Raw genomic sequence first — 26,963 nt, 5'->3', positions numbered from 1 at the left:
TCATGGCACCAGAGATTTCTATCTTCCATCACTCTGATTATATACTGATGATACCATAATTGTAACTTCTGGATCCCTAGATTTCAAGAAGCACAGCACATATCACTCTAAGAAGCTAGCTCAATAGGAAATAGAATGGGAAGCCCCAGGCTTACCTGCTTGATGGTGCCACAGCCTGAGTAGGGTATTGTGAATATCACCTGGCTTGGTGTTATCTGGGGCTGACACTGATAGCTTCCATTCCAGCTGGAAATGACAAGGTCACTGGCAGAATAGCCCAGGGATTGGAGGTAGCTTCTGCTCACAATGGCTTGCATGTGATTCGGCAGACAAAGCAGCTCTAATGGATGAATGCAGATAATGCACTCAGTCAGGGCCCACAAACCCCACAAGCCCTACTAGGTAAGCCCTCTTCCCATATAAAGGTGCACAGATCAAGACGGCGGACAAAGATGGTCAGCACTTGGGATGAATGAGGGCACTTCAAAATGTTCATGGAAAGATTTGCATTATTGCTCAATTCTTTTTCCACTAACTTTTTGAAGTACCCTTGTATGCACACAATATACCTCAGTGCCCTACTGCTCAAGCCAGCCCCATGCTCATGAAAGCCCGGTGAGGGCACATGGACTTAGGATCTCTCTGATGGAGAATTGGAGTCAGAATTTTAAATAAGTGAAATGTTTTGCCATGTTACTACTTATCCATAAAGTAATTCTACAGTCAAACTGTGTTGATGTTGTGAAATGAGGTCTTTTAGCTGTAGAGCAAGTCAGTGCCTCAAATCCTGACTGCATAAGAGACCTTGGACCTCACCTTGCCCAGCCCTTGGCCAATTTATACATCAATCCATCAAACAGTGATAGAGTTTGGATGTGTTGTCCCTGCCAAAATTCATGTGGAAATCTGGTCCCCAACGTGGCGGTGTTGGAAGCTGAGTCATGGGGGCGGATCTGTCATGAATGGATTAATGCTCTTTCTGGGGGAGAAGGGCCTAAGTGCTATCTCGCTCTACCAGTTCCCATGAGAGCTGGTTGTTTAAAAGACCCTGGGCCCTCCTCTCTCTCTCTCTCTCTCTCTCTCTCTCTCTCTCTCTTGCTTCCTCTCGCCATGTGATCTGCTTGTACCCGCTGGCTGCTTGCCACTTTCTGCCACTAGCAGAAGCAGCCTGAGGCCTGTGCCAGGTGCAGCTTTCCCAGAATTGTAAGCCAAATAAGCCTCTGTTTTTTTTTATAAATTATGCAGTTTCAGGTATTCTGTTATAGAAACACAAAACAGACGAATACAAACAACTTGAATTATAGCCGTGCAGCCTCTGCTGGAAGTGGCTGAGTGACCGGCTCAGTCCATCTTCAGACAGAAGCTAAGTGGCTTAGGTCTCAGCACATGGTCAACGTGTCCCACACTCTGGGAAGGTCACAAGTCTTCAAGCCAGGTGGTCTCCTGTGTCTTTGGCACTGACTTCTGGCTATCTGCTGAGAGCATCATCTCGCAACTTCTACTTAGCCTCTTCTGACCACAGTAAGGCCAGTACACTACCCATCAGCTAGTTCTGGCCCTTGACCTTGTTTCTGGGCAGCCAGAGTCCCCAGACCCATGCTTCTGTCCTCTCTTGGCAGGAAATCAAGTCTTGGTGCCCTGACAAGTCTGCTCTAATTTCTTCTTCACAGCTGCAGGACAGTTGAGCAGCAGAAGGGTCTCAGTGCTGTCCCCACTCCCAAGGGAGCATTCTCACAAGGGAACTTACTGGTGCTGTCATTGGAAGGGCTAGAGTAGTACTCAGCCTGGAACCCTTTCCTCGTGATGCTGCCATCACTGATGAAGCGAACAGACATGAAGTTTGATGATGACGTGAAGGAGCCCTCAGCCCCATTGCAAACCCGCGCAATGAGAGGGGAGCTCTGGTGGGGGCCATCAAAAACTTCAATGTAATCATAGTTGCATCCACCTTCCAGCCTGCAGAGACAGCGCACACAGTTCCAGCTTCACAGTTACTCAGAATTTGATGCAGGGGGTCAGATCTCAGTGAGGGGGTCACACCTCTGTGCCAGAAACTCTGGCAAATTTAATCACTAAAAATAATAGATTTCCTTAAATCGAAGGAGATTCGTCTTCCCGGGACCTCCATGCTTGGATCTTAGTCCTGCATTTGGGGGTCACACGTGAAATCTACAGCCCCTCTCTGGAAAGCTCTTTACATCATTAAAGAAAAGACTCACCTCCTGATTTGGACCATTTCCCTTCCATCAAAAAGTCAGCAGTTCCCCAATAGAAAAAAATATATATCCATGATTTCATAGTGATAGAAATAAATAATCGAATATGTAAATATTGAGCAAGTCAAATCACCTCTCTGAAGCTCAGTTTTCTTATTTACAAAGGTAAAATGCTCCTATCCATGAGTACTGAAGAGGGCTGTTGTGAGGCTCAAATGAAATTAGGTACGAAAAAGTGCTTTATGAAATGTCACGAAAGGTGACAGTTGTTATTAAGATGCTGGTTAAAGAACCAGTCATGGTCAAGCTTTTCCCATAGGATTTCATGAGCTTTAAGTGCAGTCCTTGTACTGTGATGACACTGATGACAAGGAGATTAAAATAGTGTATCTTTTGAAAAACTCCAAACGAATTACTATGGCAGAGGCTCCCAAAGTTGCAAACAGAAATCAAGAGAGAAAACTATTTAGTTCGGGGATGGCTTTGGGGAAGGAAAGTACGGACCCCCTTGTCCAGGACACTAGAAAACACTGGTGCCTCTTCACGGTCTGCTTGGCTGTCCCTGCTTGGATAATGTGCTTTTGGTGATGTCTCCTCTACTTAAAACAATGATTTCCACCTGTAATTGGATGAAGACCAGATAACCTAACCTGTGCAGTAGCCATTTCTCCACCTTTCCTGATCCCCGGAGAGCTCATGTGAAGAAACAGAAAGTGGGAAGAAAAGGGCTCCACAAAATAGGTTCGGTTGTCACTAGGACTATTTCTGTTATTATTACTCCTGAGACTATCATTATTCCTAACAACAAACCCTCCCATTGGGTAACATTTTCCAAGAATGCTCATATATTTTTGTCACTCACGACCTGCTCAGTAACCAATCAGATAAGGAAAGAAAGTGTTTTATTCACCACTTTTGTCTGAGGCTCCAGGAAGTTGAGTGACATCCCGTAGTCACACAGCAAATGAGTGACACACCTGGGACTGTCCACTCCAGGGCTCTTGTGCCCACTCCCCCACCCTACATGGTCTGCCTCTGTGCTGGATAAAAAATCGAATCCATAATTTTAAAAATGTCACCTTGACAAACATCTCTCCTGAAATTCTAAGTACCATTTACTCCCTTTTAAAATGTCTGTGAGGTCCCCAATGCGTTCTGCTTTGTAGCCGCACACTTACTGGACGTCTTTGAAGGTAACAGTCACGCGGTAGTTGTTTTGGACTTCAATGTCCCACACGCATCTGGCATTGTTCGGATAGTTCCCAGGATAGAATGGACTGGAAAAGCGTCCTGATGATTGGGACAGAAAGCCTCCACAGGAATAATTTGCTGTCAGGACGAAATGGAAATGCTGACGACACCCAGAGCACACTGCAGTTTTGGGGGGGATATTGTTTAACCATTTCCAACACAGAAACCCAGCGAGAGGTGGCCTAGACCTGGACCATCCACTGAGGGCCAGTGGGGTACCCTTTGGGGGAGGCTGCGCTCGGGGAAGTCGCTCTCATCATGCCCCCACAGTGTCATGGTCATCAAGGGAAAGGGGAAGGGGATTTCCAGGCCTCTCTGCATGGACTTGTCAGGGAGCTCAGAACTTACCATTTGGGTGGGTGACGTTGTGAACAGGAGCTGTTGACAAAGAGAAAAGAAAACAATCAGCTCCCTTGACTCCATTCTTGGGCACTGGCTTGTCTGTGCCAGGCACTGTGCCAACTCTGGGGACAGGCTTTGCCCTCAGGGAGCTCGCCGTCTGGAGGCGAGGACAGGAAAGAGCAAATGCCAACGCAGGGGGATGAGGCTGAAGTGGAGGAAAGGACGGGAGCCCAGAGGTTTGGCTCCTGACCCAGACTGAGTGGGTGAGAGGGCAGGGGTCAGGAGGCAGGCAGAGAGGTGGAAAGAAAGGGGTGTTGCCACAGAGGAGACGGCATGTGTGAAGGGACCCAGGTGTGGAGATTTGGGGGGCTCGGTGTGGATGGAGTAAGGAGAAGAGGGAGAGGCCACTAAACTGACAATGGGATGAATCGTGGAGAGCCCAGTGGGCATGCTGAGGACAGGGGACTTCGCTCCGAAGGCCCTGAGGAGCTGCTTGAAGGGTGCTCGACTGGCTGCACAGTAGGAGGATGGACAGAGGGCCACGCCTGAAGCTGCTGCTGCAGGGGCAGGAGGCGAGGAGACCAGGGCAGGGCTGGAGAGGAGAGCTCTGAAGGAGCAGGGCTGTGCCGGGGACATCGGCGTGGGGTCAGGAGCAGGCACCTGGGAGCCATTGTCCATCACATCCCATCAGCCTACACTGAGCAGGCTCTGGGGACTGGAGGACAGGCAGACCTAATCAGTGGCCGCCTCTCCTAGGAATTGACTGGAGATCTGAATCTTAGGTTGGCCAGGTCACTGAAGGACAAAGAAGGGTGAGCTGTCCTGTCAGCCTGCCGGGGATTGGGACATCAGCTGCAGGGATGCAGCAGGCCCGAGAAGGCATGACAGGTGACAGGCAAACTCCCCGGCACATGAGCAACCCACCCCACACAGTCCAGACAGCAGCAGCAGAGCCCCAAGACCCAGGCAGTGAGATGGAAATTGCAGTACTCACCAGGTGTCGTTGTGTAGCTTCCTAAAGAGAGATAGGAGAAAAGCACAGGTCACAAAGTGTGGCTGGGAGAAGGGGCCAGAATGAGGTCGAGACACCCCATGTGACTCCTAATCTCCCAGTGGCGAGTGCACCCGTGCTCTGTTCAGATGTTGGTGTCAAGAGGCCCAAGTGGGTTTCCCAGCTGCTACCCCAGCCCCATCATTATTTGGGGTCATCAGCATCACAACCGAGGTCATAACAACCATCACTTTCTACTTGCCCAGAATTGCTCTAAAATCATCCCAATTGCCACCAGCAGCAAATGCTATCCTGATCTCTCCTGAAACTGAAGCTCAGAGAAGTTAAATCATTGCTAACCATCACGGAGCAGACTGTGTCCAGCATGATGGCCCCGCGGTCCAGAAACTGGCCAGGGATAAAGTGGTTCCCCACATGGTCACCTGGAGTGGCCAGGCCAAGGGGACAAGCAGACAAGCTCCTGCCCACCCACAGCTCCAGAACCGAGCCAGTCACGACCATCCACTGGCCATAAGCTCTCACTTCATAACAGGGTAAGGGTGAAACAGGCCTTCCATGACATCATGCCATACCTGAACAGATGACACCAGCATCTTCATGGTGGCCACAGTTATGGGAGAACCAACCTCGGTTCCGGCATTGCCAGAGAGTGGATTCTGTCCCTGAACACTCCACATCGTCCAGGGTGATGGGACCAGAGCCAGAGCCAAAATAGGCATTTCCCAGGGCTGATTCTGCGTATCCACACCCCAGCTGTCTGCAGACCACCTGGGCATCGTGAATGCTCCAGGAGTCATCACAGACTGTCCCCCACTTGCCACCATGGTAAACTTCCACACGTCCAGCACATGTGTTATAAGAGGAGTTTGAGTTGACCAATCTCAAGCTGGCATCTGAAAGACACATACCATAAAAGATGATGACTCTGCCCCACAATAAATCCCACAACAGAGACCATGGGCAATTCCCCACCCCCAGAGTCACCAAATGGAAACGTGTGCCATTAGAGTAGAAGCATTGGAGTAGAAGGGGCTCCAGACATCACAGAGGTCAGACCCCTCACCTCCAGATGGCAAGGGGCTAGCTCAGCAAGGAGAGTCACCGGGCCCTCCAGGGAGTTGGTGGCAGACCCAAGGCCACGTGTGTCCTCTCTTCTGCATACCTCACTGCCTTGGCCAAGGACCTGCCCTTTTGAGGCTCATAGGCCCAGCCGTCAGACAGGAGAATGGACAACACATAGCTGAAACCCTTCCTTGATTCCCCTGGGAGCCACAATGAGCCCCAAGGGGGGCAGGGTAAGTCCACCAGTCCTCACAGTCAGGTCTGGTTTGCCCTTACCTCTTGGGAAGGAGTTATACCAAGCCAAAAAACCAGTGTTTTGGAAACTGGTGTCACTTCGAAATCGAACGGTCATTCGGTTGTAAGAAGATGTGAATATTTCCCTGGTACCATTACAGATTTTCCCCAGCAAATTACTGCTATTCAATGATCCATCCAAGATTTCAACATAGTCATAAATGCAACCAACGTGCACCTCCAACCTGTATGGAAAATGTGTATTCAAATCAATGTTAAACTTCCTATTGCTTTCCTATATTACAGATAGTTTGGACTTTATGAGTGATGCTGTTGAGTGTAAGTTTGTCTTGCAGCTCTTTCTCGGTCAAATCAAAGGACTTCCCAATATGGCCTGACGCTTCATCATAGGGATCAAGGCATGGCACACAATAGTGAAAAGCATTTTAGCCCAGGACACAACCTAAACCACTGGGTGTGCCATGGAGGACCCACCCTTCACCAGACAACCTGGAGTTACTTACTGCAGGTCGTTGAAGCCCAGGTTTATGCGATAACCGGAATTCACTTCTATTTCCCAGACACAATGAGCATTGTTGGGGTAGTATCCAGGGTAGTATGGACTGGAAAATGTCCCACTGGCATTGAATAAGAAGCCACCACAATTTGAAGAAGGTCCTATAGAGGAGACAGAAGGACATACTCATGTGGCAGGTCTTCAGGAATTTTGTGACAAGCAATCTTCTGGGTACTGGTCCTTGTGGTTTCATCTACCGCACTTTATAACATGACTTAATTTTCCCTGTAAACAAGTCCCCTCGCTCAGGCCTAATTCTATGCTGCCCAACATTAGGGGTTGCTGCCTTGAGTCTCTACTTCCCCTACTGGGCCTGGACAGCAATTGTCTGGCAGCAGGTATCCAGAAGCAGCATGTGTCACCTTGTAGCAAAAATGCCAAGAAAGCAACAAAGAGATTGCTGTCATTGTACAATCGGCTATAGAGAGGGACATGATGATTGTACCTGCTGGCCCAGGGACAGCACCCCATATTATAGTTTATTCTCTAGAGTCTCCTGGGAGCACAGGATCCTGCCACCTGACATGCAGTGCAAAGTCAAGGCAGGAGCAGAGCTTCTGCCACAGAAAGCCTGGGTTGCATCTTGGCTCTGCTTTTACCAGTTTTGTGATATTGAGCATGATATTCAACCTCTCTGCCTCAGTTTCCCCATCAGAAAAAAATGGAAGTGATAATGGCATCTGCCTCATCGGACTGTTATGGGTATTAAATTAAGTATGTGTATATAAACATGTATACATAAAAAAGGAGATATGATTATATGTACATACAAACTCTTAGACAGTGCTTAGCACATAATAAGCACCAGCAATATTAGCTATTGTTTATCACAGAGGGATAAATACTAACCATACAAATTTTTCATGGTTGGTTTGTTGTAATAGACTTTTTAAAAACATTTGTACACTCGGTGGTGATATAAATTAAAACTGTTTTTCTTTTCTTTCTTATTCATAATTCTTTGTTTACTTTTTTTAAGTATGCAATTCAGTGGTTTTCAGCATCTTCAGAACTCTGCAGCCATCACCACTGTCAATGGTAGGACATTTTCATCACCCCAAAAAGAAACTCCATACCAATTAGCAATCACTCTCCATTTTACCCCAATACCCTCAGGCCTTGGCAACTCCTGCTCTACTTTCTGTTTCTGTAGATTTACCTATTCTGGATATTTCATAGAATCATACGATTGGTAGTCTTTTTTGACTGACTTCTTTCACTTAGCGGTTTTCAAAGTTCATCTATGTTGTAGCATGAATCAGCCCTTAATTTATTTTTATTGCCAAATAATATTCCACTGTATAGTCATACCACATTTGCTTACACATTCACCATGATGGACATTTGGGTTGTTTCCACTTTTTGGCTGTTATGAATAATATTGCTCTGAAAATTCATAGGTAAATTTCTGTGTGGATGTATGCTTTCATTTCAAAGATGGTCTGATTTCTCCACACTCTCGCCAACACTTGTCATTACCTGGCTTTTTGATTATAGTCAACCTTGTGAAGTGGTATTTCTTTATGGTTTTGATTTGCATTTCCCTGATGGTTAATGATGTTGAACACATTTTCATGTGCTTGTTGGCCATTTGTGTATCTTCTAAGGAGAAATATCTGTTCAGATCTTTTGCCCATTTTTCAACTGGGTTATTTGACTTTTTATTATTGACCAATAAGAGTTACTTATATATTCTATATATAAGACCCCTAACAGATATATGATTTACAAATATTTTCTTCCATACTGAGGGAAAAACAGTATTTCTTAAAAGATAATTGGATACGAATTGCAGATTTCTAAAAATAGAATAGAAACAATTATAAAATAAAATAAATTATGTTATTGTATATAATTACTTAAGATTATAAAATATACTTAGAAACAATTATTTTGTCCTATAATTAGTAATTGTTTAAATTATAGTAGATTCATACAATGAAAAATTGTGCAGTCATTAAACTTTATTGCATAGAAATAATTTCTTTTTTTTTCTTTTCTTTTTTTGCATAGAAATAATTTCAATGCCACAAAAAACGTTAATTTTAAGGCCATGAATAGTGATTTTTATGTAGTCTTAAGTGACAATGGATGTTATAAAATGGGTTATAAAGCATGTATATCTTGTGTGTGGAATGTACACCAAAATGTCGATTATAATTTTGTATTTATTCATTCACTCGTTCACCCGTTATTTCATTTATTCTTTCAACCAACATTTCCTGAATGGCAGACACAAGGCTAGATAATAATGATAATGCAGTAATGAAAAAGGCAGGCGTGGCCCCTGCCTTCAGGAAACACAGTCTGGCAGAAAAGATAAGCAGGGTATTTTCCAAATATACTTCAATTATGTAATTCCCTTGCTTAAAACTTTTGAACAGCTCCCACTGCCCCAAAGATAAAGTCAGGAGTTCCCCCCACCCACAGCCCTGGGTGACGTGGCGCTGGCACAGCTCTCTTGCAGTCTCCCCCTAGCCCCTCCCTCCTTCAAAGAGCCAAGCTCCTTCCCACCCTGGGGCCTTCAAAGTACTCCTTCTGGCCGGAAGACACTTCAGCAAATGAGCCTGCTCCTCTTGTAAGTCTCAGCTTAAAGTGTCACTTCCATAAAGAACTTCCCCTAACTCCCCGATCACGTAAGGTCTCTGCTAATACGCCTCCTTTACACACTGAAATTTCCTTGGAAGCGCCTGTTACAACTGCAATTACATAGTTAATTCTGTACTAAATGTACAATACTGTGAGCTACCTGAGGTCAGAAATCAGTTTGCCTTTGTCATCATTGTAATTTTACAACCATTCTCATTGGCAACTTGACCACACACACGGCAAGATCTTAAAATAACTAATACAGTAAGAGTTAATATTTATCAAATATATTTTAATAGCAGACACTATGTTAACTTTGGTCTCGTAAATCTATTTCTGTCCTAAAAAACAATTGACGCAGAATCATTTATAATAATGAAAAAATATAAATAACTTAAACGTCCAGTACCTGGGGATTGGTTAAATAATTCATGGCCTAGGTGTATAATGGATCTCAATACAAGTATGTAAAATGATAGCGAGAAAAGATTTAATGACACAGAGAAGTAGTCATATCATTTTTAAGAGCAGTGGACAGCTATTGAAACATACCCGTACTGTGAAATAAAGAGTACATGGAAAAGCGTAACTACTTGTGAAATTACCTATTTATTACTGTGTCTCTTCTTTCTCCCAAAGCTTTGGAGATATTCCAAGAAATAAAACCCTTTAAGTCTATTCCTTTAAGAATACTTATCTTATTGATTCAAATGAAGAGGAAATAGAACTGCTCAGTTAAAACAAAAGTCATCTTCCCAGGAGAGATGTGCACGTGCGTGTGTGTAGGTTGCCTGTGCGGTATGCTGGCACAAGCCAGGGCCAAGCTGTATGTGCAGATTAATGAAGGCTGGGGGCAGGGGTTGGTGGGGTGGGAGGGTGTCCACTTTGTGGAAGGCCAAGCTTGGGGATAAGAACTCCATGTCCTGCAGTTCAGATGGAAAACGTGATACTCACCTACAGCGGTTGTAGTAATTGGGCGCCACCCATCTAGAAAGAAAATGAAGCTGTTTTAGGATTTTACTAGATAACATTTTTAATTCCATAATTATTAGTTTGATAGACAAAGTTAAATCCTTTTCCTTTCTTTTCCTAAGGACTTCTCAGAGCCTTAACTATTCCAGTTTATATGGTTAATGGCCAATAAGGGCTAGAAGATGTAGCCTTCCCTATATACCTGGCACAGAATATTTTCATTGTGGCACAAAGAACACTTGGGGGATTTCTCTCTCAATGAGAAGGAAGTCTTTATTAAACAAACATGTGTAGAAGTATTACTTGGTTGCGTTTCTCCATGGACTAATTTAGACAGTTATTTTCATCTGAAGTGACTGGATGCCAAAGCCTCCCCCAACCAGCAGCATCTGTGAAAAATGACGGTCAGGCGATGGCAGGAGGCCAGGGGGCTCTCCAAGGCTGAACTACACCCGAGAGTCATGGTACTGTGAGCTCAGCTTGGCACCTTAACAAACCTGAGACATGAAAGAAATCACTTCTGAGGACAAGCCTGCTCTATGCCTCTCACTTCTGCAAATAGGAGAGGGAAAAGTTGCAGAGAGGAACACTGCTAGGCTGGCACAGAGTGAACTTACTTGGGGTAGTAAAATTCACTTCTGCAGCTGCAAGAAAGAGAAACAAACTTGAGTCAGGCTCAGTGTAGATGTGTTAGAAAAACAATCTAGAGGAGCAAGAGAAAGGCTTGATGAACATCCATCTTCTCCACATACAAACACTCCCGAGGAGTCCTAGAGGAGCGTTGACTCATAGGCAGAAAGTACAAGGGTTAGTTTCAAACAAGGGTTAAGAGAAATTATTCTTCAAACTGTAAACAGCATTAAACCCGTGTATCTTCTAAGGATGTACTGAAAAAAGCAATTACAGAACACCCATAAAATTAGAAGAACCAACAGAATTTGGGGATGGTATTTCTCAAGAAAGGTGTTGAGAAAACTGACAACTTTCCAAAAAACTCAAAGTGACAGGAAGCCACATGCCTCTCTGGAAGAACACCAAAAAAACAAAGAGAGCCACTACGGCAGAGGCCCACCTGAGCAGATGACACTGGCATCTTCCCCGTGGTTACAGTTGTGTCTGAGCCATCCATTGTGGGGGCAGCTCCACAGGTAGGACTCCTGCCCCGAGCAGCCCACGTCATCGAGGACAATCTGCCCTGAGCCCTGGCCGAACCGGGCACTCCCTGGGGCGGACGTGGCCCAGCCACAGCTCAGCTGCCTGCAGACCACATTGGCATCGTTGATGTCCCAGCTGTCATCACACACGGTGCCCCACGAGCCTTGGTATAGGACCTCCACCCGGCCCTGACACCGGTCACCTCCGTTCACCAGCCTCAGGGACAGAGCTGACTCGTCACCTAGAGAAAAACATAGAACACCTCATCCATCCCTTTCTCGAGGTCAAGGATCTGCAGCAAGCTCCACACTGAGGCGTTTTTCACGGCCAAAGTCACCTGGGCAGGCCCTCGCCTGTAAATACGGCCAGCGGTTAGACTTCAGCATGATGGGGAGAGCAGAGACCCCCTTTCCAGTCCAGGTCTCGGGAGGCACACGGCAAGGGAAGCACCTTGACCTCAGGGGAGGTGACAGAAATAGACGCTCCTTTCCCCCTTTCCCCGCCCTGGGCAGACACAGGGCGGCATTCCAGAGCTACAGGTGACAGACCCGGCCCGTGCCCACGTTCCCAAGTCGTCAGCACCTACACGGTCCGTTCTGGGATGAGACCGTCAGAAGGGCTGTGTCCCTGAGCAAACCCTACGCCAAGAGGGGGAGGCCCAAGGTCAAGGAGGCCCACCTGAGCAGACGACACCGGCGTCTTCCCCGTGGTTACAGTTGTGCCTGAGCCAGCCGTTGTGGGGGCAGCTCCACAGGTAGGACTCGTTCCCTGAGCAGCCCACGTCATCGAGGACAATCTGCCCTGAGCCCTGGCCGAACTGGGCACTCCCTGGGGCGGACGTGGCCCGGCCACAGCCCAGCTGCCTACAGACCACATCAGCATCGTTGATGTCCCAGCTGTCGTCACACACGGTGCCCCACGAGCCTTGGTACAGGACCTCCACCCGGCCCTGACACCGGTCATCTCCATTCACCAGCCTCAAGTCCAAACGTGAGTCGGATCCTAGAGAAAAGCATAAGAACCTCTCAAAAATCCCCTCTTTCAGGTCAAGGAACTATGGCAAGTTCCATACTCAGGGGACTTACTCATGGGCAAAGTCACCCGGGTAGGCAGTCACCTCTGATTATGGCCACAGCTTCATCTTCATCAGAGTGAAGAGATCTGTGACGCCCTATTCTGTCCACGTCTGAGGATGCTCAGGTTACGGGGCAGCACTGGGACCCCCGTGATTGTGACAGGAATGTACGCCCTACTCCCCGTCCTGGGCACACGCAGGATGGAGCCCCATAGCTACAGATGACAGGGCCAGACCATCCATACGTCCAGGAGCTGCTGACACTGGCACGGCCCTGTCTGGGTTCTAGCAAAGTGCCAGTGGATTTCAGGTCCTCGACCAGACAGGTGCAGGGACTGCCACTTCCCCCCACTCTTCCAAGGCCTGCAGCTCACGGCCTGAGAACCATGAACGAGGTCCCAGGACGATTAGCAAATCCCCCAGGGCTCTTCTTCAGTCGCTAAAGGAGGATCTTTCCAGAGCACCTGGAAGAGGATCCCACTCCACACGGGGCACCAGTCCCGCAAGACATCACACCAATGACTTGGCCTCCAGAGATTCCCCTTCCCCGCACCCCATCTGCTCCCAAAGGACAGGGATAGATGAAGGGTCCAGTTTGAGCCTCACTCTGCCATTTCCAACACCAAAGTCTATCCAGAGATACAAAGGAAGCCTCAGAGATGGTTGACAGGAGAATTTACCTGTTGCTGCAGGTGAGGGCGTGGTAGGCCATACGTCTGTAACCGGCAACAAAGACAAGAGCTGCAGTTAGACTTGGAGGAAGGAAAGGCAACAGAAGGCTTGTGTGCACCGGGCACCAACATGACCACAACCGCACCTCTGGATCCTGCCACCTGCTCCCCGTGTGTCTGCTCACGTCTCCTGCTCAGGGAGCTCAGACACGGCACAAAGGCCCCGCTGGGGCTCACACTGGCCCCTGCACTTCTCTAAGTCTCCGATGTTCTCTTTTCAGTGAGAAAACCCTTGCCCCTCCATCCACCGACCCTTGGACTCGCTGGCACGTTCGACACCAATGCCCAGACCCTGACACCTGGAGCGAACATGTGGTCGGGGCAGGGTGTCGACCACGGGAGGACCAGGGTGACTGGTAGCTGGGAGCCCCAGAAGCGTTCGTTACCCGCTAGACCTCCCACACTGCCTCTGCCTCTTCTGGATGCAGGCGTGGCCCTCACAACCCAGGCGTGTTTCCCACACTGAAGAGCGCAGCTGTCTGCCCTGAACGGACGCAGCCTTCAACAGACGGTCACAGGATACCCACATTACTTCTCGGAAAGGCCACGGCACCCCTGAATATACAAAGGCCAACACACACTGAGCATGTAGCCCTTCTCCTGATCCTGCAAGATTTGTCCAGTGGCTTGAACTATCGGAGGAAAACTAAGATGGTTTCAGAAGGAGCCAGGAGCCTTCTGCATCCTATCGTCTAGCTAAGAAGCACTTTGCTGGGAGTCTCAGTCACAGAGCGAGAAGAAAACCACATGCTCCATAACCACCTGCAAAGACAGGCGGTGACAGTCTCTGAAGTGGGGGAAAGGTTGAGTGGGCAGAAGGACGAGGGACGTCCCGAGAAAGGACTTGGGGGACTCACCTGGACTGGGCGTGGACTCGGTCTGGACAGCTGTGAGAAAGAGACGGGAAAGTCAGATGCATGGCACAGAGGTGGCAAAACTGGAAGATGTGCAGAGAAAAACGTGGCAGGCCAGACGCTCGCCCACTGCCTGTCCCCTCCACCGAGGGACGGTGTTTGCTCTCAACACACCCAGACGGCTGCTCCTCGGGAGGGGCCAGGCAGATCCTGTCCACCATTTCCAACGTCAAGGTGCTTAACCGTGGTCCTGGATGTGGTGACTAAGCTGACCCAAAGCCACCCCTCGACCTTGCAGTTCTTAGCAGTCCGCTGAGTCAGAAGGAAGACCGTGGAGTTCCGCTCTAGGCCCAAATCCCGAATGCGATCTTCCAGGCCCGACCCTAGGCAATTTCTAGGCTCGGGCTGACAGGCCTCGCTGGGTCACCCTTCCCCACCCGCTCCCTCCCACTGGGTGCCCGCACTGCTCTGCAGCTCTCCGCAGGGAGTGGCGGTCGCGGACTCAGGCGCCTACCGCCCGGGACAGTCGCACCGTGCCCAGGTCTGCACTCCTGACCCCGGGGCAGCCACTCGAGGACCCCCTCGCTGGGTCGTCACGGCTGAAGACCCCCGCTTGCCACCAGGAGCCTTGTGCTTGGGGCTGCTCCAAGGGAGGCCGTCCCGCCCCGGCCCTGCCTATGCAGCGTCGACGTCGCCCTCCCCCAGGAGCCTCCGTGGGAAACGGAAACCTGCGGCCAGCGCTTCTCTCTTTGCCTGTAGCTTACATGGCCTCAGGAGGTGGAGAAAGCCTTGACTGGTGTCCTTTCCTAGGCTCCCTCTCCTACGTGACCCCCTCCACACGTGGCAGCCTGACAAGAGCCAACACTGACCCTCAGCAGAGAGCTAAGGAGCCTCCGGGGCGACAGGATACTATAGAGAAATCTTTGAGTTCAGCATCAGGCTCCAGGAAGGGCTGTCTCCCTGATCAAACCCCACCCCAAGAGTGAAGACCCAGTGTCCCAGAGGCCCACCTGAGCAGATGACACTGGCATCTTCCCCGTGGTTACAGTTGTGTCTGAGCCATCCATTGTGGGGGCAGCTCCACAGGTAGGACTCCTGCCCCGAGCAGCCCACGTCATCGAGGACAATCTGCCCTGAGCCCTGGCCGAACCGGGCACTCCCTGGGGCGGACGTGGCCCAGCCACAGCTCAGCTGCCTGCAGACCACATTGGCATCGTTGATGTCCCAGCTGTCATCACACACGGTGCCCCACGAGCCTTGGTATAGGACCTCCACCCGGCCCTGACACCGGTCACCTCCGTTCACCAGCCTCAGGGACAGAGCTGACTCGTCACCTAGAGAAAAACATAGAACACCTCATCCATCCCTTTCTCGAGGTCAAGGATCTGCAGCAAGCTCCACACTGAGGCGTTTTTCACGGCCAAAGTCACCTGGGCAGGCCCTCGCCTGTAAATACGGCCAGCGGTTAGACTTCAGCATGATGGGGAGAGCAGAGACCCCCTTTCCAGTCCAGGTCTCGGGAGGCACACGGCAAGGGAAGCACCTTGACCTCAGGGGAGGTGACAGAAATAGACGCTCCTTTCCCCCTTTCCCCGCCCTGGGCAGACACAGGGCGGCATTCCAGAGCTACAGGTGACAGACCCGGCCCGTGCCCACGTTCCCAAGTCGTCAGCACCTACACGGTCCGTTCTGGGATGAGACCGTCAGAAGGGCTGTGTCCCTGAGCAAACCCTACGCCAAGAGGGGGAGGCCCAAGGTCAAGGAGGCCCACCTGAGCAGACGACACCGGCGTCTTCCCCGTGGTTACAGTTGTGCCTGAGCCAGCCGTTGTGGGGGCAGCTCCACAGGTAGGACTCGTTCCCTGAGCAGCCCACGTCATCGAGGACAATCTGCCCTGAGCCCTGGCCGAACTGGGCACTCCCTGGGGCGGACGTGGCCCGGCCACAGCCCAGCTGCCTACAGACCACATCAGCATCGTTGATGTCCCAGCTGTCGTCACACACGGTGCCCCACGAGCCTTGGTACAGGACCTCCACCCGGCCCTGACACCGGTCATCTCCATTCACCAGCCTCAAGTCCAAACGTGAGTCGGATCCTAGAGAAAAGCATAAGAACCTCTCAAAAATCCCCTCTTTCAGGTCAAGGAACTATGGCAAGTTCCATACTCAGGGGACTTACTCATGGGCAAAGTCACCCGGCTAGGCAGTCACCTCTGATTATGGCCACAGCTTCATCTTCATCAGAGTGAAGAGATCTGTGACGCCCTATTCTGTCCACGTCTGAGGATGCTCAGGTTACGGGGCAGCACTGGGACCCCCGTGATTGTGACAGGAATGTACGCCCTACTCCCCGTCCTGGGCACACGCAGGATGGAGCCCCATAGCTACAGATGACAGGGCCAGACCATCCATACGTCCAGGAGCTGCTGACACTGGCACGGCCCTGTCTGGGTTCTAGCAAAGTGCCAGTGGATTTCAGGTCCTCGACCAGACAGGTGCAGGGACTGCCACTTCCCCCCACTCTTCCAAGGCCTGCAGCTCACGGCCTGAGAACCATGAACGAGGTCCCAGGACGATTAGCAAATCCCCCAGGGCTCTTCTTCAGTCGCTAAAGGAGGATCTTTCCAGAGCACCTGAAACAGGATCCCACTCCACACGGGGCACCAGTCCCGCAAGACATCACACCAATGACTTGGCCTCCAGAGATTCCCCTTCCCCGCACCCCATCTGCTCCCAAAGGACAGGGATAGATGAAGGGTCCAGTTTGAGCCTCACTCTGCCATTTCCAACACCAAAGTCTATCCAGAGATACAAAGGAAGCCTCAGAGATGGTTGACAGGAGAATTTACCTGTTGCTGCAGGTGAGGGCGTGGTAGGCCATACGTCTGTAACCGGCAACAAAGACAAGAGCTGCAGTTAGACTTGGAGGAAGGAAAGGCAACAGAAGGCTTGTGTGCACCGGGCACCAACATGACCACAACCGCACCTCTGGATCCTGCCACCTGCTCCCCGTGTGTCTGCTCACGTCTCCTGCTCAGGGAGCTCAGACACGGCACAAAGGCCCCGCTGGGGCTCACACTGGCCCCTGCACTTCTCTAAGTCTCCGATGTTCTCTTTTCAGTGAGAAAACCCTTGCCCCTCCATCCACCGACCCTTGGACTCGCTGGCACGTTCGACACCAATGCCCAGACCCTGACACCTGGAGCGAACATGTGGTCGGGGCAGGGTGTCGACCACGGGAGGACCAGGGTGACTGGTAGCTGGGAGCCCCAGAAGCGTTCGTTACCCGCTAGACCTCCCACACTGCCTCTGCCTCTTCTGGATGCAGGCGTGGCCCTCACAACCCAGGCGTGTTTCCCACACTGAAGAGCGCAGCTGTCTGCCCTGAACGGACGCAGCCTTCAACAGACGGTCACAGGATACCCACATTACTTCTCGGAAAGGCCACGGCACCCCTGAATATACAAAGGCCAACACACACTGAGCATGTAGCCCTTCTCCTGATCCTGCAAGATTTGTCCAGTGGCTTGAACTATCGGAGGAAAACTAAGATGGTTTCAGAAGGAGCCAGGAGCCTTCTGCATCCTATCGTCTAGCTAAGAAGCACTTTGCTGGGAGTCTCAGTCACAGAGCGAGAAGAAAACCACATGCTCCATAACCACCTGCAAAGACAGGCGGTGACAGTCTCTGAAGTGGGGGAAAGGTTGAGTGGGCAGAAGGACGAGGGACGTCCCGAGAAAGGACTTGGGGGACTCACCTGGACTGGGCGTGGACTCGGTCTGGACAGCTGTGAGAAAGAGACGGGAAAGTCAGATGCATGGCACAGAGGTGGCAAAACTGGAAGATGTGCAGAGAAAAACGTGGCAGGCCAGACGCTCGCCCACTGCCTGTCCCCTCCACCGAGGGACGGTGTTTGCTCTCAACACACCCAGACGGCTGCTCCTCGGGAGGGGCCAGGCAGATCCTGTCCACCATTTCCAACGTCAAGGTGCTTAACCGTGGTCCTGGATGTGGTGACTAAGCTGACCCAAAGCCACCCCTCGACCTTGCAGTTCTTAGCAGTCCGCTGAGTCAGAAGGAAGACCGTGGAGTTCCGCTCTAGGCCCAAATCCCGAATGCGATCTTCCAGGCCCGACCCTAGGCAATTTCTAGGCTCGGGCTGACAGGCCTCGCTGGGTCACCCTTCCCCACCCGCTCCCTCCCACTGGGTGCCCGCACTGCTCTGCAGCTCTCCGCAGGGAGTGGCGGTCGCGGACTCAGGCGCCTACCGCCCGGGACAGTCGCACCGTGCCCAGGTCTGCACTCCTGACCCCGGGGCAGCCACTCGAGGACCCCCTCGCTGGGTCGTCACGGCTGAAGACCCCCGCTTGCCACCAGGAGCCTTGTGCTTGGGGCTGCTCCAAGGGAGGCCGTCCCGCCCCGGCCCTGCCTATGCAGCGTCGACGTCGCCCTCCCCCAGGAGCCTCCGTGGGAAACGGAAACCTGCGGCCAGCGCTTCTCTCTTTGCCTGTAGCTTACATGGCCTCAGGAGGTGGAGAAAGCCTTGACTGGTGTCCTTTCCTAGGCTCCCTCTCCTAAGTGACCCCCTCCACACGTGGCAGCCTGACAAGAGCCAACACTGACCCTCAGCAGAGAGCTAAGGAGCCTCCGGGGCGACAGGATACTATAGAGAAATCTTTGAGTTCAGCATCAGGCTCCAGGAAGGGCTGTCCCCCTGATCAAACCCCACCCCAAGAGTGAAGACCCAGTGTCCCAGAGGCCCACCTGAGCAGATGACACTGGCATCTTCCCCGTGGTTACAGTTGTGTCTGAGCCATCCATTGTGGGGGCAGCTCCACAGGTAGGACTCCTGCCCCGAGCAGCCCACGTCATCGAGGACAATCTGCCCTGAGCCCTGGCCGAACCGGGCACTCCCTGGGGCGGACGTGGCCCAGCCACAGCTCAGCTGCCTGCAGACCACATTGGCATCGTTGATGTCCCAGCTGTCATCACACACGGTGCCCCACGAGCCTTGGTATAGGACCTCCACCCGGCCCTGACACCGGTCACCTCCGTTCACCAGCCTCAGGGACAGAGCTGACTCGTCACCTAGAGAAAAACATAGAACACCTCATCCATCCCTTTCTCGAGGTCAAGGATCTGCAGCAAGCTCCACACTGAGGCGTTTTTCACGGCCAAAGTCACCTGGGCAGGCCCTCGCCTGTAAATACGGCCAGCGGTTAGACTTCAGCATGATGGGGAGAGCAGAGACCCCCTTTCCAGTCCAGGTCTCGGGAGGCACACGGCAAGGGAAGCACCTTGACCTCAGGGGAGGTGACAGAAATAGACGCTCCTTTCCCCCTTTCCCCGCCCTGGGCAGACACAGGGCGGCATTCCAGAGCTACAGGTGACAGACCCGGCCCGTGCCCACGTTCCCAAGTCGTCAGCACCTACACGGTCCGTTCTGGGATGAGACCGTCAGAAGGGCTGTGTCCCTGAGCAAACCCTACGCCAAGAGGGGGAGGCCCAAGGTCAAGGAGGCCCACCTGAGCAGACGACACCGGCGTCTTCCCCGTGGTTACAGTTGTGCCTGAGCCAGCCGTTGTGGGGGCAGCTCCACAGGTAGGACTCGTTCCCTGAGCAGCCCACGTCATCGAGGACAATCTGCCCTGAGCCCTGGCCGAACTGGGCACTCCCTGGGGCGGACGTGGCCCGGCCACAGCCCAGCTGCCTACAGACCACATCAGCATCGTTGATGTCCCAGCTGTCGTCACACACGGTGCCCCACGAGCCTTGGTACAGGACCTCCACCCGGCCCTGACACCGGTCATCTCCATTCACCAGCCTCAAGTCCAAACGTGAGTCGGATCCTAGAGAAAAGCATAAGAACCTCTCAAAAATCCCCTCTTTCAGGTCAAGGAACTATGGCAAGTTCCATACTCAGGGGACTTACTCATGGGCAAAGTCACCCGGGTAGGCAGTCACCTCTGATTATGGCCACAGCTTCATCTTCATCAGAGTGAAGAGATCTGTGACGCCCTATTCTGTCCACGTCTGAGGATGCTCAGGTTACGGGGCAGCACTGGGACCCCCGTGATTGTGACAGGAATGTACGCCCTACTCCCCGTCCTGGGCACACGCAGGATGGAGCCCCATAGCTACAGATGACAGGGCCAGACCATCCATACGTCCAGGAGCTGCTGACACTGGCACGGCCCTGTCTGGGTTCTAGCAAAGTGCCAGTGGATTTCAGGTCCTCGACCAGACAGGTGCAGGGACTGCCACTTCCCCCCACTCTTCCAAGGCCTGCAGCTCACGGCCTGAGAACCATGAACGAGGTCCCAGGACGATTAGCAAATCCCCCAGGGCTCTTCTTCAGTCGCTAAAGGAGGATCTTTCCAGAGCACCTGAAACAGGATCCCACTCCACACGGGGCACCAGTCCCGCAAGACATCACACCAATGACTTGGCCTCCAGAGATTCCCCTTCCCCGCACCCCATCTGCTCCCAAAGGACAGGGATAGATGAAGGGTCCAGTTTGAGCCTCACTCTGCCATTTCCAACACCAAAGTCTATCCAGAGATACAAAGGAAGCCTCAGAGATGGTTGACAGGAGAATTTACCTGTTGCTGCAGGTGAGGGCGTGGTAGGCCATACGTCTGTAACCGGCAACAAAGACAAGAGCTGCAGTTAGACTTGGAGGAAGGAAAGGCAACAGAAGGCTTGTGTGCACCGGGCACCAACATGACCACAACCGCACCTCTGGATCCTGCCACCTGCTCCCCGTGTGTCTGCTCACGTCTCCTGCTCAGGGAGCTCAGACACGGCACAAAGGCCCCGCTGGGGCTCACACTGGCCCCTGCACTTCTCTAAGTCTCCGATGTTCTCTTTTCAGTGAGAAAACCCTTGCCCCTCCATCCACCGACCCTTGGACTCGCTGGCACGTTCGACACCAATGCCCAGACCCTGACACCTGGAGCGAACATGTGGTCGGGGCAGGGTGTCGACCACGGGAGGACCAGGGTGACTGGTAGCTGGGAGCCCCAGAAGCGTTCGTTACCCGCTAGACCTCCCACACTGCCTCTGCCTCTTCTGGATGCAGGCGTGGCCCTCACAACCCAGGCGTGTTTCCCACACTGAAGAGCGCAGCTGTCTGCCCTGAACGGACGCAGCCTTCAACAGACGGTCACAGGATACCCACATTACTTCTCGGAAAGGCCACGGCACCCCTGAATATACAAAGGCCAACACACACTGAGCATGTAGCCCTTCTCCTGATCCTGCAAGATTTGTCCAGTGGCTTGAACTATCGGAGGAAAACTAAGATGGTTTCAGAAGGAGCCAGGAGCCTTCTGCATCCTATCGTCTAGCTAAGAAGCACTTTGCTGGGAGTCTCAGTCACAGAGCGAGAAGAAAACCACATGCTCCATAACCACCTGCAAAGACAGGCGGTGACAGTCTCTGAAGTGGGGGAAAGGTTGAGTGGGCAGAAGGACGAGGGACGTCCCGAGAAAGGACTTGGGGGACTCACCTGGACTGGGCGTGGACTCGGTCTGGACAGCTGTGAGAAAGAGACGGGAAAGTCAGATGCATGGCACAGAGGTGGCAAAACTGGAAGATGTGCAGAGAAAAACGTGGCAGGCCAGACGCTCGCCCACTGCCTGTCCCCTCCACCGAGGGACGGTGTTTGCTCTCAACACACCCAGACGGCTGCTCCTCGGGAGGGGCCAGGCAGATCCTGTCCACCATTTCCAACGTCAAGGTGCTTAACCGTGGTCCTGGATGTGGTGACTAAGCTGACCCAAAGCCACCCCTCGACCTTGCAGTTCTTAGCAGTCCGCTGAGTCAGAAGGAAGACCGTGGAGTTCCGCTCTAGGCCCAAATCCCGAATGCGATCTTCCAGGCCCGACCCTAGGCAATTTCTAGGCTCGGGCTGACAGGCCTCGCTGGGTCACCCTTCCCCACCCGCTCCCTCCCACTGGGTGCCCGCACTGCTCTGCAGCTCTCCGCAGGGAGTGGCGGTCGCGGACTCAGGCGCCTACCGCCCGGGACAGTCGCACCGTGCCCAGGTCTGCACTCCTGACCCCGGGGCAGCCACTCGAGGACCCCCTCGCTGGGTCGTCACGGCTGAAGACCCCCGCTTGCCACCAGGAGCCTTGTGCTTGGGGCTGCTCCAAGGGAGGCCGTCCCGCCCCGGCCCTGCCTATGCAGCGTCGACGTCGCCCTCCCCCAGGAGCCTCCGTGGGAAACGGAAACCTGCGGCCAGCGCTTCTCTCTTTGCCTGTAGCTTACATGGCCTCAGGAGGTGGAGAAAGCCTTGACTGGTGTCCTTTCCTAGGCTCCCTCTCCTAAGTGACCCCCTCCACACGTGGCAGCCTGACAAGAGCCAACACTGACCCTCAGCAGAGAGCTAAGGAGCCTCCGGGGCGACAGGATACTATAGAGAAATCTTTGAGTTCAGCATCAGGCTCCAGGAAGGGCTGTCCCCCTGATCAAACCCCACCCCAAGAGTGAAGACCCAGTGTCCCAGAGGCCCACCTGAGCAGATGACACTGGCATCTTCCCCGTGGTTACAGTTGTGTCTGAGCCATCCATTGTGGGGGCAGCTCCACAGGTAGGACTCCTGCCCCGAGCAGCCCACGTCATCGAGGACAATCTGCCCTGAGCCCTGGCCGAACCGGGCACTCCCTGGGGCGGACGTGGCCCAGCCACAGCTCAGCTGCCTGCAGACCACATTGGCATCGTTGATGTCCCAGCTGTCATCACACACGGTGCCCCACGAGCCTTGGTATAGGACCTCCACCCGGCCCTGACACCGGTCACCTCCGTTCACCAGCCTCAGGGACAGAGCTGACTCGTCACCTAGAGAAAAACATAGAACACCTCATCCATCCCTTTCTCGAGGTCAAGGATCTGCAGCAAGCTCCACACTGAGGCGTTTTTCACGGCCAAAGTCACCTGGGCAGGCCCTCGCCTGTAAATACGGCCAGCGGTTAGACTTCAGCATGATGGGGAGAGCAGAGACCCCCTTTCCAGTCCAGGTCTCGGGAGGCACACGGCAAGGGAAGCACCTTGACCTCAGGGGAGGTGACAGAAATAGACGCTCCTTTCCCCCTTTCCCCGCCCTGGGCAGACACAGGGCGGCATTCCAGAGCTACAGGTGACAGACCCGGCCCGTGCCCACGTTCCCAAGTCGTCAGCACCTACACGGTCCGTTCTGGGATGAGACCGTCAGAAGGGCTGTGTCCCTGAGCAAACCCTACGCCAAGAGGGGGAGGCCCAAGGTCAAGGAGGCCCACCTGAGCAGACGACACCGGCGTCTTCCCCGTGGTTACAGTTGTGCCTGAGCCAGCCGTTGTGGGGGCAGCTCCACAGGTAGGACTCGTTCCCTGAGCAGCCCACGTCATCGAGGACAATCTGCCCTGAGCCCTGGCCGAACTGGGCACTCCCTGGGGCGGACGTGGCCCGGCCACAGCCCAGCTGCCTACAGACCACATCAGCATCGTTGATGTCCCAGCTGTCGTCACACACGGTGCCCCACGAGCCTTGGTACAGGACCTCCACCCGGCCCTGACACCGGTCATCTCCATTCACCAGCCTCAAGTCCAAACGTGAGTCGGATCCTAGAGAAAAGCATAAGAACCTCTCAAAAATCCCCTCTTTCAGGTCAAGGAACTATGGCAAGTTCCATACTCAGGGGACTTACTCATGGGCAAAGTCACCCGGGTAGGCAGTCACCTCTGATTATGGCCACAGCTTCATCTTCATCAGAGTGAAGAGATCTGTGACGCCCTATTCTGTCCACGTCTGAGGATGCTCAGGTTACGGGGCAGCACTGGGACCCCCGTGATTGTGACAGGAATGTACGCCCTACTCCCCGTCCTGGGCACACGCAGGATGGAGCCCCATAGCTACAGATGACAGGGCCAGACCATCCATACGTCCAGGAGCTGCTGACACTGGCACGGCCCTGTCTGGGTTCTAGCAAAGTGCCAGTGGATTTCAGGTCCTCGACCAGACAGGTGCAGGGACTGCCACTTCCCCCCACTCTTCCAAGGCCTGCAGCTCACGGCCTGAGAACCATGAACGAGGTCCCAGGACGATTAGCAAATCCCCCAGGGCTCTTCTTCAGTCGCTAAAGGAGGATCTTTCCAGAGCACCTGGAAGAGGATCCCACTCCACACGGGGCACCAGTCCCGCAAGACATCACACCAATGACTTGGCCTCCAGAGATTCCCCTTCCCCGCACCCCATCTGCTCCCAAAGGACAGGGATAGATGAAGGGTCCAGTTTGAGCCTGACTCTGCCATTTCCAACACCAAAGTCTATCCAGAGATACAAAGGAAGCCTCAGAGATGGTTGACAGGAGAATTTACCTGTTGCTGCAGGTGAGGGCGTGGTAGGCCATACGTCTGTAACCGGCAACAAAGACAAGAGCTGCAGTTAGACTTGGAGGAAGGAAAGGCAACAGAAGGCTTGTGTGCACCGGGCACCAACATGACCACAACCGCACCTCTGGATCCTGCCACCTGCTCCCCGTGTGTCTGCTCACGTCTCCTGCTCAGGGAGCTCAGACACGGCACAAAGGCCCCGCTGGGGCTCACACTGGCCCCTGCACTTCTCTAAGTCTCCGATGTTCTCTTTTCAGTGAGAAAACCCTTGCCCCTCCATCCACCGACCCTTGGACTCGCTGGCACGTTCGACACCAATGCCCAGACCCTGACACCTGGAGCGAACATGTGGTCGGGGCAGGGTGTCGACCACGGGAGGACCAGGGTGACTGGTAGCTGGGAGCCCCAGAAGCGTTCGTTACCCGCTAGACCTCCCACACTGCCTCTGCCTCTTCTGGATGCAGGCGTGGCCCTCACAACCCAGGCGTGTTTCCCACACTGAAGAGCGCAGCTGTCTGCCCTGAACGGACGCAGCCTTCAACAGACGGTCACAGGATACCCACATTACTTCTCGGAAAGGCCACGGCACCCCTGAATATACAAAGGCCAACACACACTGAGCATGTAGCCCTTCTCCTGATCCTGCAAGATTTGTCCAGTGGCTTGAACTATCGGAGGAAAACTAAGATGGTTTCAGAAGGAGCCAGGAGCCTTCTGCATCCTATCGTCTAGCTAAGAAGCACTTTGCTGGGAGTCTCAGTCACAGAGCGAGAAGAAAACCACATGCTCCATAACCACCTGCAAAGACAGGCGGTGACAGTCTCTGAAGTGGGGGAAAGGTTGAGTGGGCAGAAGGACGAGGGACGTCCCGAGAAAGGACTTGGGGGACTCACCTGGACTGGGCGTGGACTCGGTCTGGACAGCTGTGAGAAAGAGACGGGAAAGTCAGATGCATGGCACAGAGGTGGCAAAACTGGAAGATGTGCAGAGAAAAACGTGGCAGGCCAGACGCTCGCCCACTGCCTGTCCCCTCCACCGAGGGACGGTGTTTGCTCTCAACACACCCAGACGGCTGCTCCTCGGGAGGGGCCAGGCAGATCCTGTCCACCATTTCCAACGTCAAGGTGCTTAACCGTGGTCCTGGATGTGGTGACTAAGCTGACCCAAAGCCACCCCTCGACCTTGCAGTTCTTAGCAGTCCGCTGAGTCAGAAGGAAGACCGTGGAGTTCCGCTCTAGGCCCAAATCCCGAATGCGATCTTCCAGGCCCGACCCTAGGCAATTTCTAGGCTCGGGCTGACAGGCCTCGCTGGGTCACCCTTCCCCACCCGCTCCCTCCCACTGGGTGCCCGCACTGCTCTGCAGCTCTCCGCAGGGAGTGGCGGTCGCGGACTCAGGCGCCTACCGCCCGGGACAGTCGCACCGTGCCCAGGTCTGCACTCCTGACCCCGGGGCAGCCACTCGAGGACCCCCTCGCTGGGTCGTCACGGCTGAAGACCCCCGCTTGCCACCAGGAGCCTTGTGCTTGGGGCTGCTCCAAGGGAGGCCGTCCCGCCCCGGCCCTGCCTATGCAGCGTCGACGTCGCCCTCCCCCAGGAGCCTCCGTGGGAAACGGAAACCTGCGGCCAGCGCTTCTCTCTTTGCCTGTAGCTTACATGGCCTCAGGAGGTGGAGAAAGCCTTGACTGGTGTCCTTTCCTAGGCTCCCTCTCCTACGTGACCCCCTCCACACGTGGCAGCCTGACAAGAGCCAACGCTGACCCTCAGCAGAGAGCTAAGGAGCCTCCGGGGCGACAGGATACTATAGAGAAATCTTTGAGTTCAGCATCAGGCTCCAGGAAGGGCTGTCTCCCTGATCAAACCCCACCCCAAGAGTGAAGACCCAGTGTCCCAGAGGCCCACCTGAGCAGATGACACTGGCATCTTCCCCGTGGTTACAGTTGTGTCTGAGCCATCCATTGTGGGGGCAGCTCCACAGGTAGGACTCCTGCCCCGAGCAGCCCACGTCATCGAGGACAATCTGCCCTGAGCCCTGGCCGAACCGGGCACTCCCTGGGGCGGACGTGGCCCAGCCACAGCTCAGCTGCCTGCAGACCACATTGGCATCGTTGATGTCCCAGCTGTCATCACACACGGTGCCCCACGAGCCTTGGTATAGGACCTCCACCCGGCCCTGACACCGGTCACCTCCGTTCACCAGCCTCAGGGACAGAGCTGACTCGTCACCTAGAGAAAAACATAGAACACCTCATCCATCCCTTTCTCGAGGTCAAGGATCTGCAGCAAGCTCCACACTGAGGCGTTTTTCACGGCCAAAGTCACCTGGGCAGGCCCTCGCCTGTAAATACGGCCAGCGGTTAGACTTCAGCATGATGGGGAGAGCAGAGACCCCCTTTCCAGTCCAGGTCTCGGGAGGCACACGGCAAGGGAAGCACCTTGACCTCAGGGGAGGTGACAGAAATAGACGCTCCTTTCCCCCTTTCCCCGCCCTGGGCAGACACAGGGCGGCATTCCAGAGCTACAGGT

General features: G+C 53.4%; 1 protein-coding gene across 1 annotated transcript in view; it reads right to left on the bottom strand.

Moving 5' to 3' along the window:
- Positions 1-26,963, bottom strand: part of DMBT1 (deleted in malignant brain tumors 1) — a 61,444-nt gene that overhangs the window by 9,581 nt on the left and 24,900 nt on the right. Inside the window, 27 exon segments of the mRNA XM_063101613.1 lie at positions 156-340; positions 1,748-1,956; positions 3,395-3,545; positions 3,816-3,845; positions 4,804-4,824; positions 5,394-5,714; positions 6,160-6,362; positions 6,642-6,819; positions 10,873-10,899; positions 11,328-11,672; positions 12,044-12,412; positions 13,166-13,201; positions 14,074-14,103; positions 15,081-15,404; positions 15,752-16,165; positions 16,919-16,954; positions 17,827-17,856; positions 18,834-19,157; positions 19,505-19,918; positions 20,672-20,707; positions 21,580-21,609; positions 22,587-23,022; positions 23,141-23,151; positions 23,348-23,671; positions 24,425-24,460; positions 25,333-25,362; positions 26,340-26,714. Of these exon segments, the coding sequence (XP_062957683.1) occupies positions 156-340; positions 1,748-1,956; positions 3,395-3,545; positions 3,816-3,845; positions 4,804-4,824; positions 5,394-5,714; positions 6,160-6,362; positions 6,642-6,819; positions 10,873-10,899; positions 11,328-11,672; positions 12,044-12,412; positions 13,166-13,201; positions 14,074-14,103; positions 15,081-15,404; positions 15,752-16,165; positions 16,919-16,954; positions 17,827-17,856; positions 18,834-19,157; positions 19,505-19,918; positions 20,672-20,707; positions 21,580-21,609; positions 22,587-23,022; positions 23,141-23,151; positions 23,348-23,671; positions 24,425-24,460; positions 25,333-25,362; positions 26,340-26,714 (4,925 nt within the window).

Source organism: Cynocephalus volans, chromosome 7, assembly GCF_027409185.1.
Source record: "Cynocephalus volans isolate mCynVol1 chromosome 7, mCynVol1.pri, whole genome shotgun sequence".
NCBI classification, from domain to species: domain Eukaryota; kingdom Metazoa; phylum Chordata; class Mammalia; order Dermoptera; family Cynocephalidae; genus Cynocephalus; species Cynocephalus volans.
Note: the sequence above shows the minus strand (reverse complement) of the source record. Positions and strands in the feature narration are given on the sequence as shown.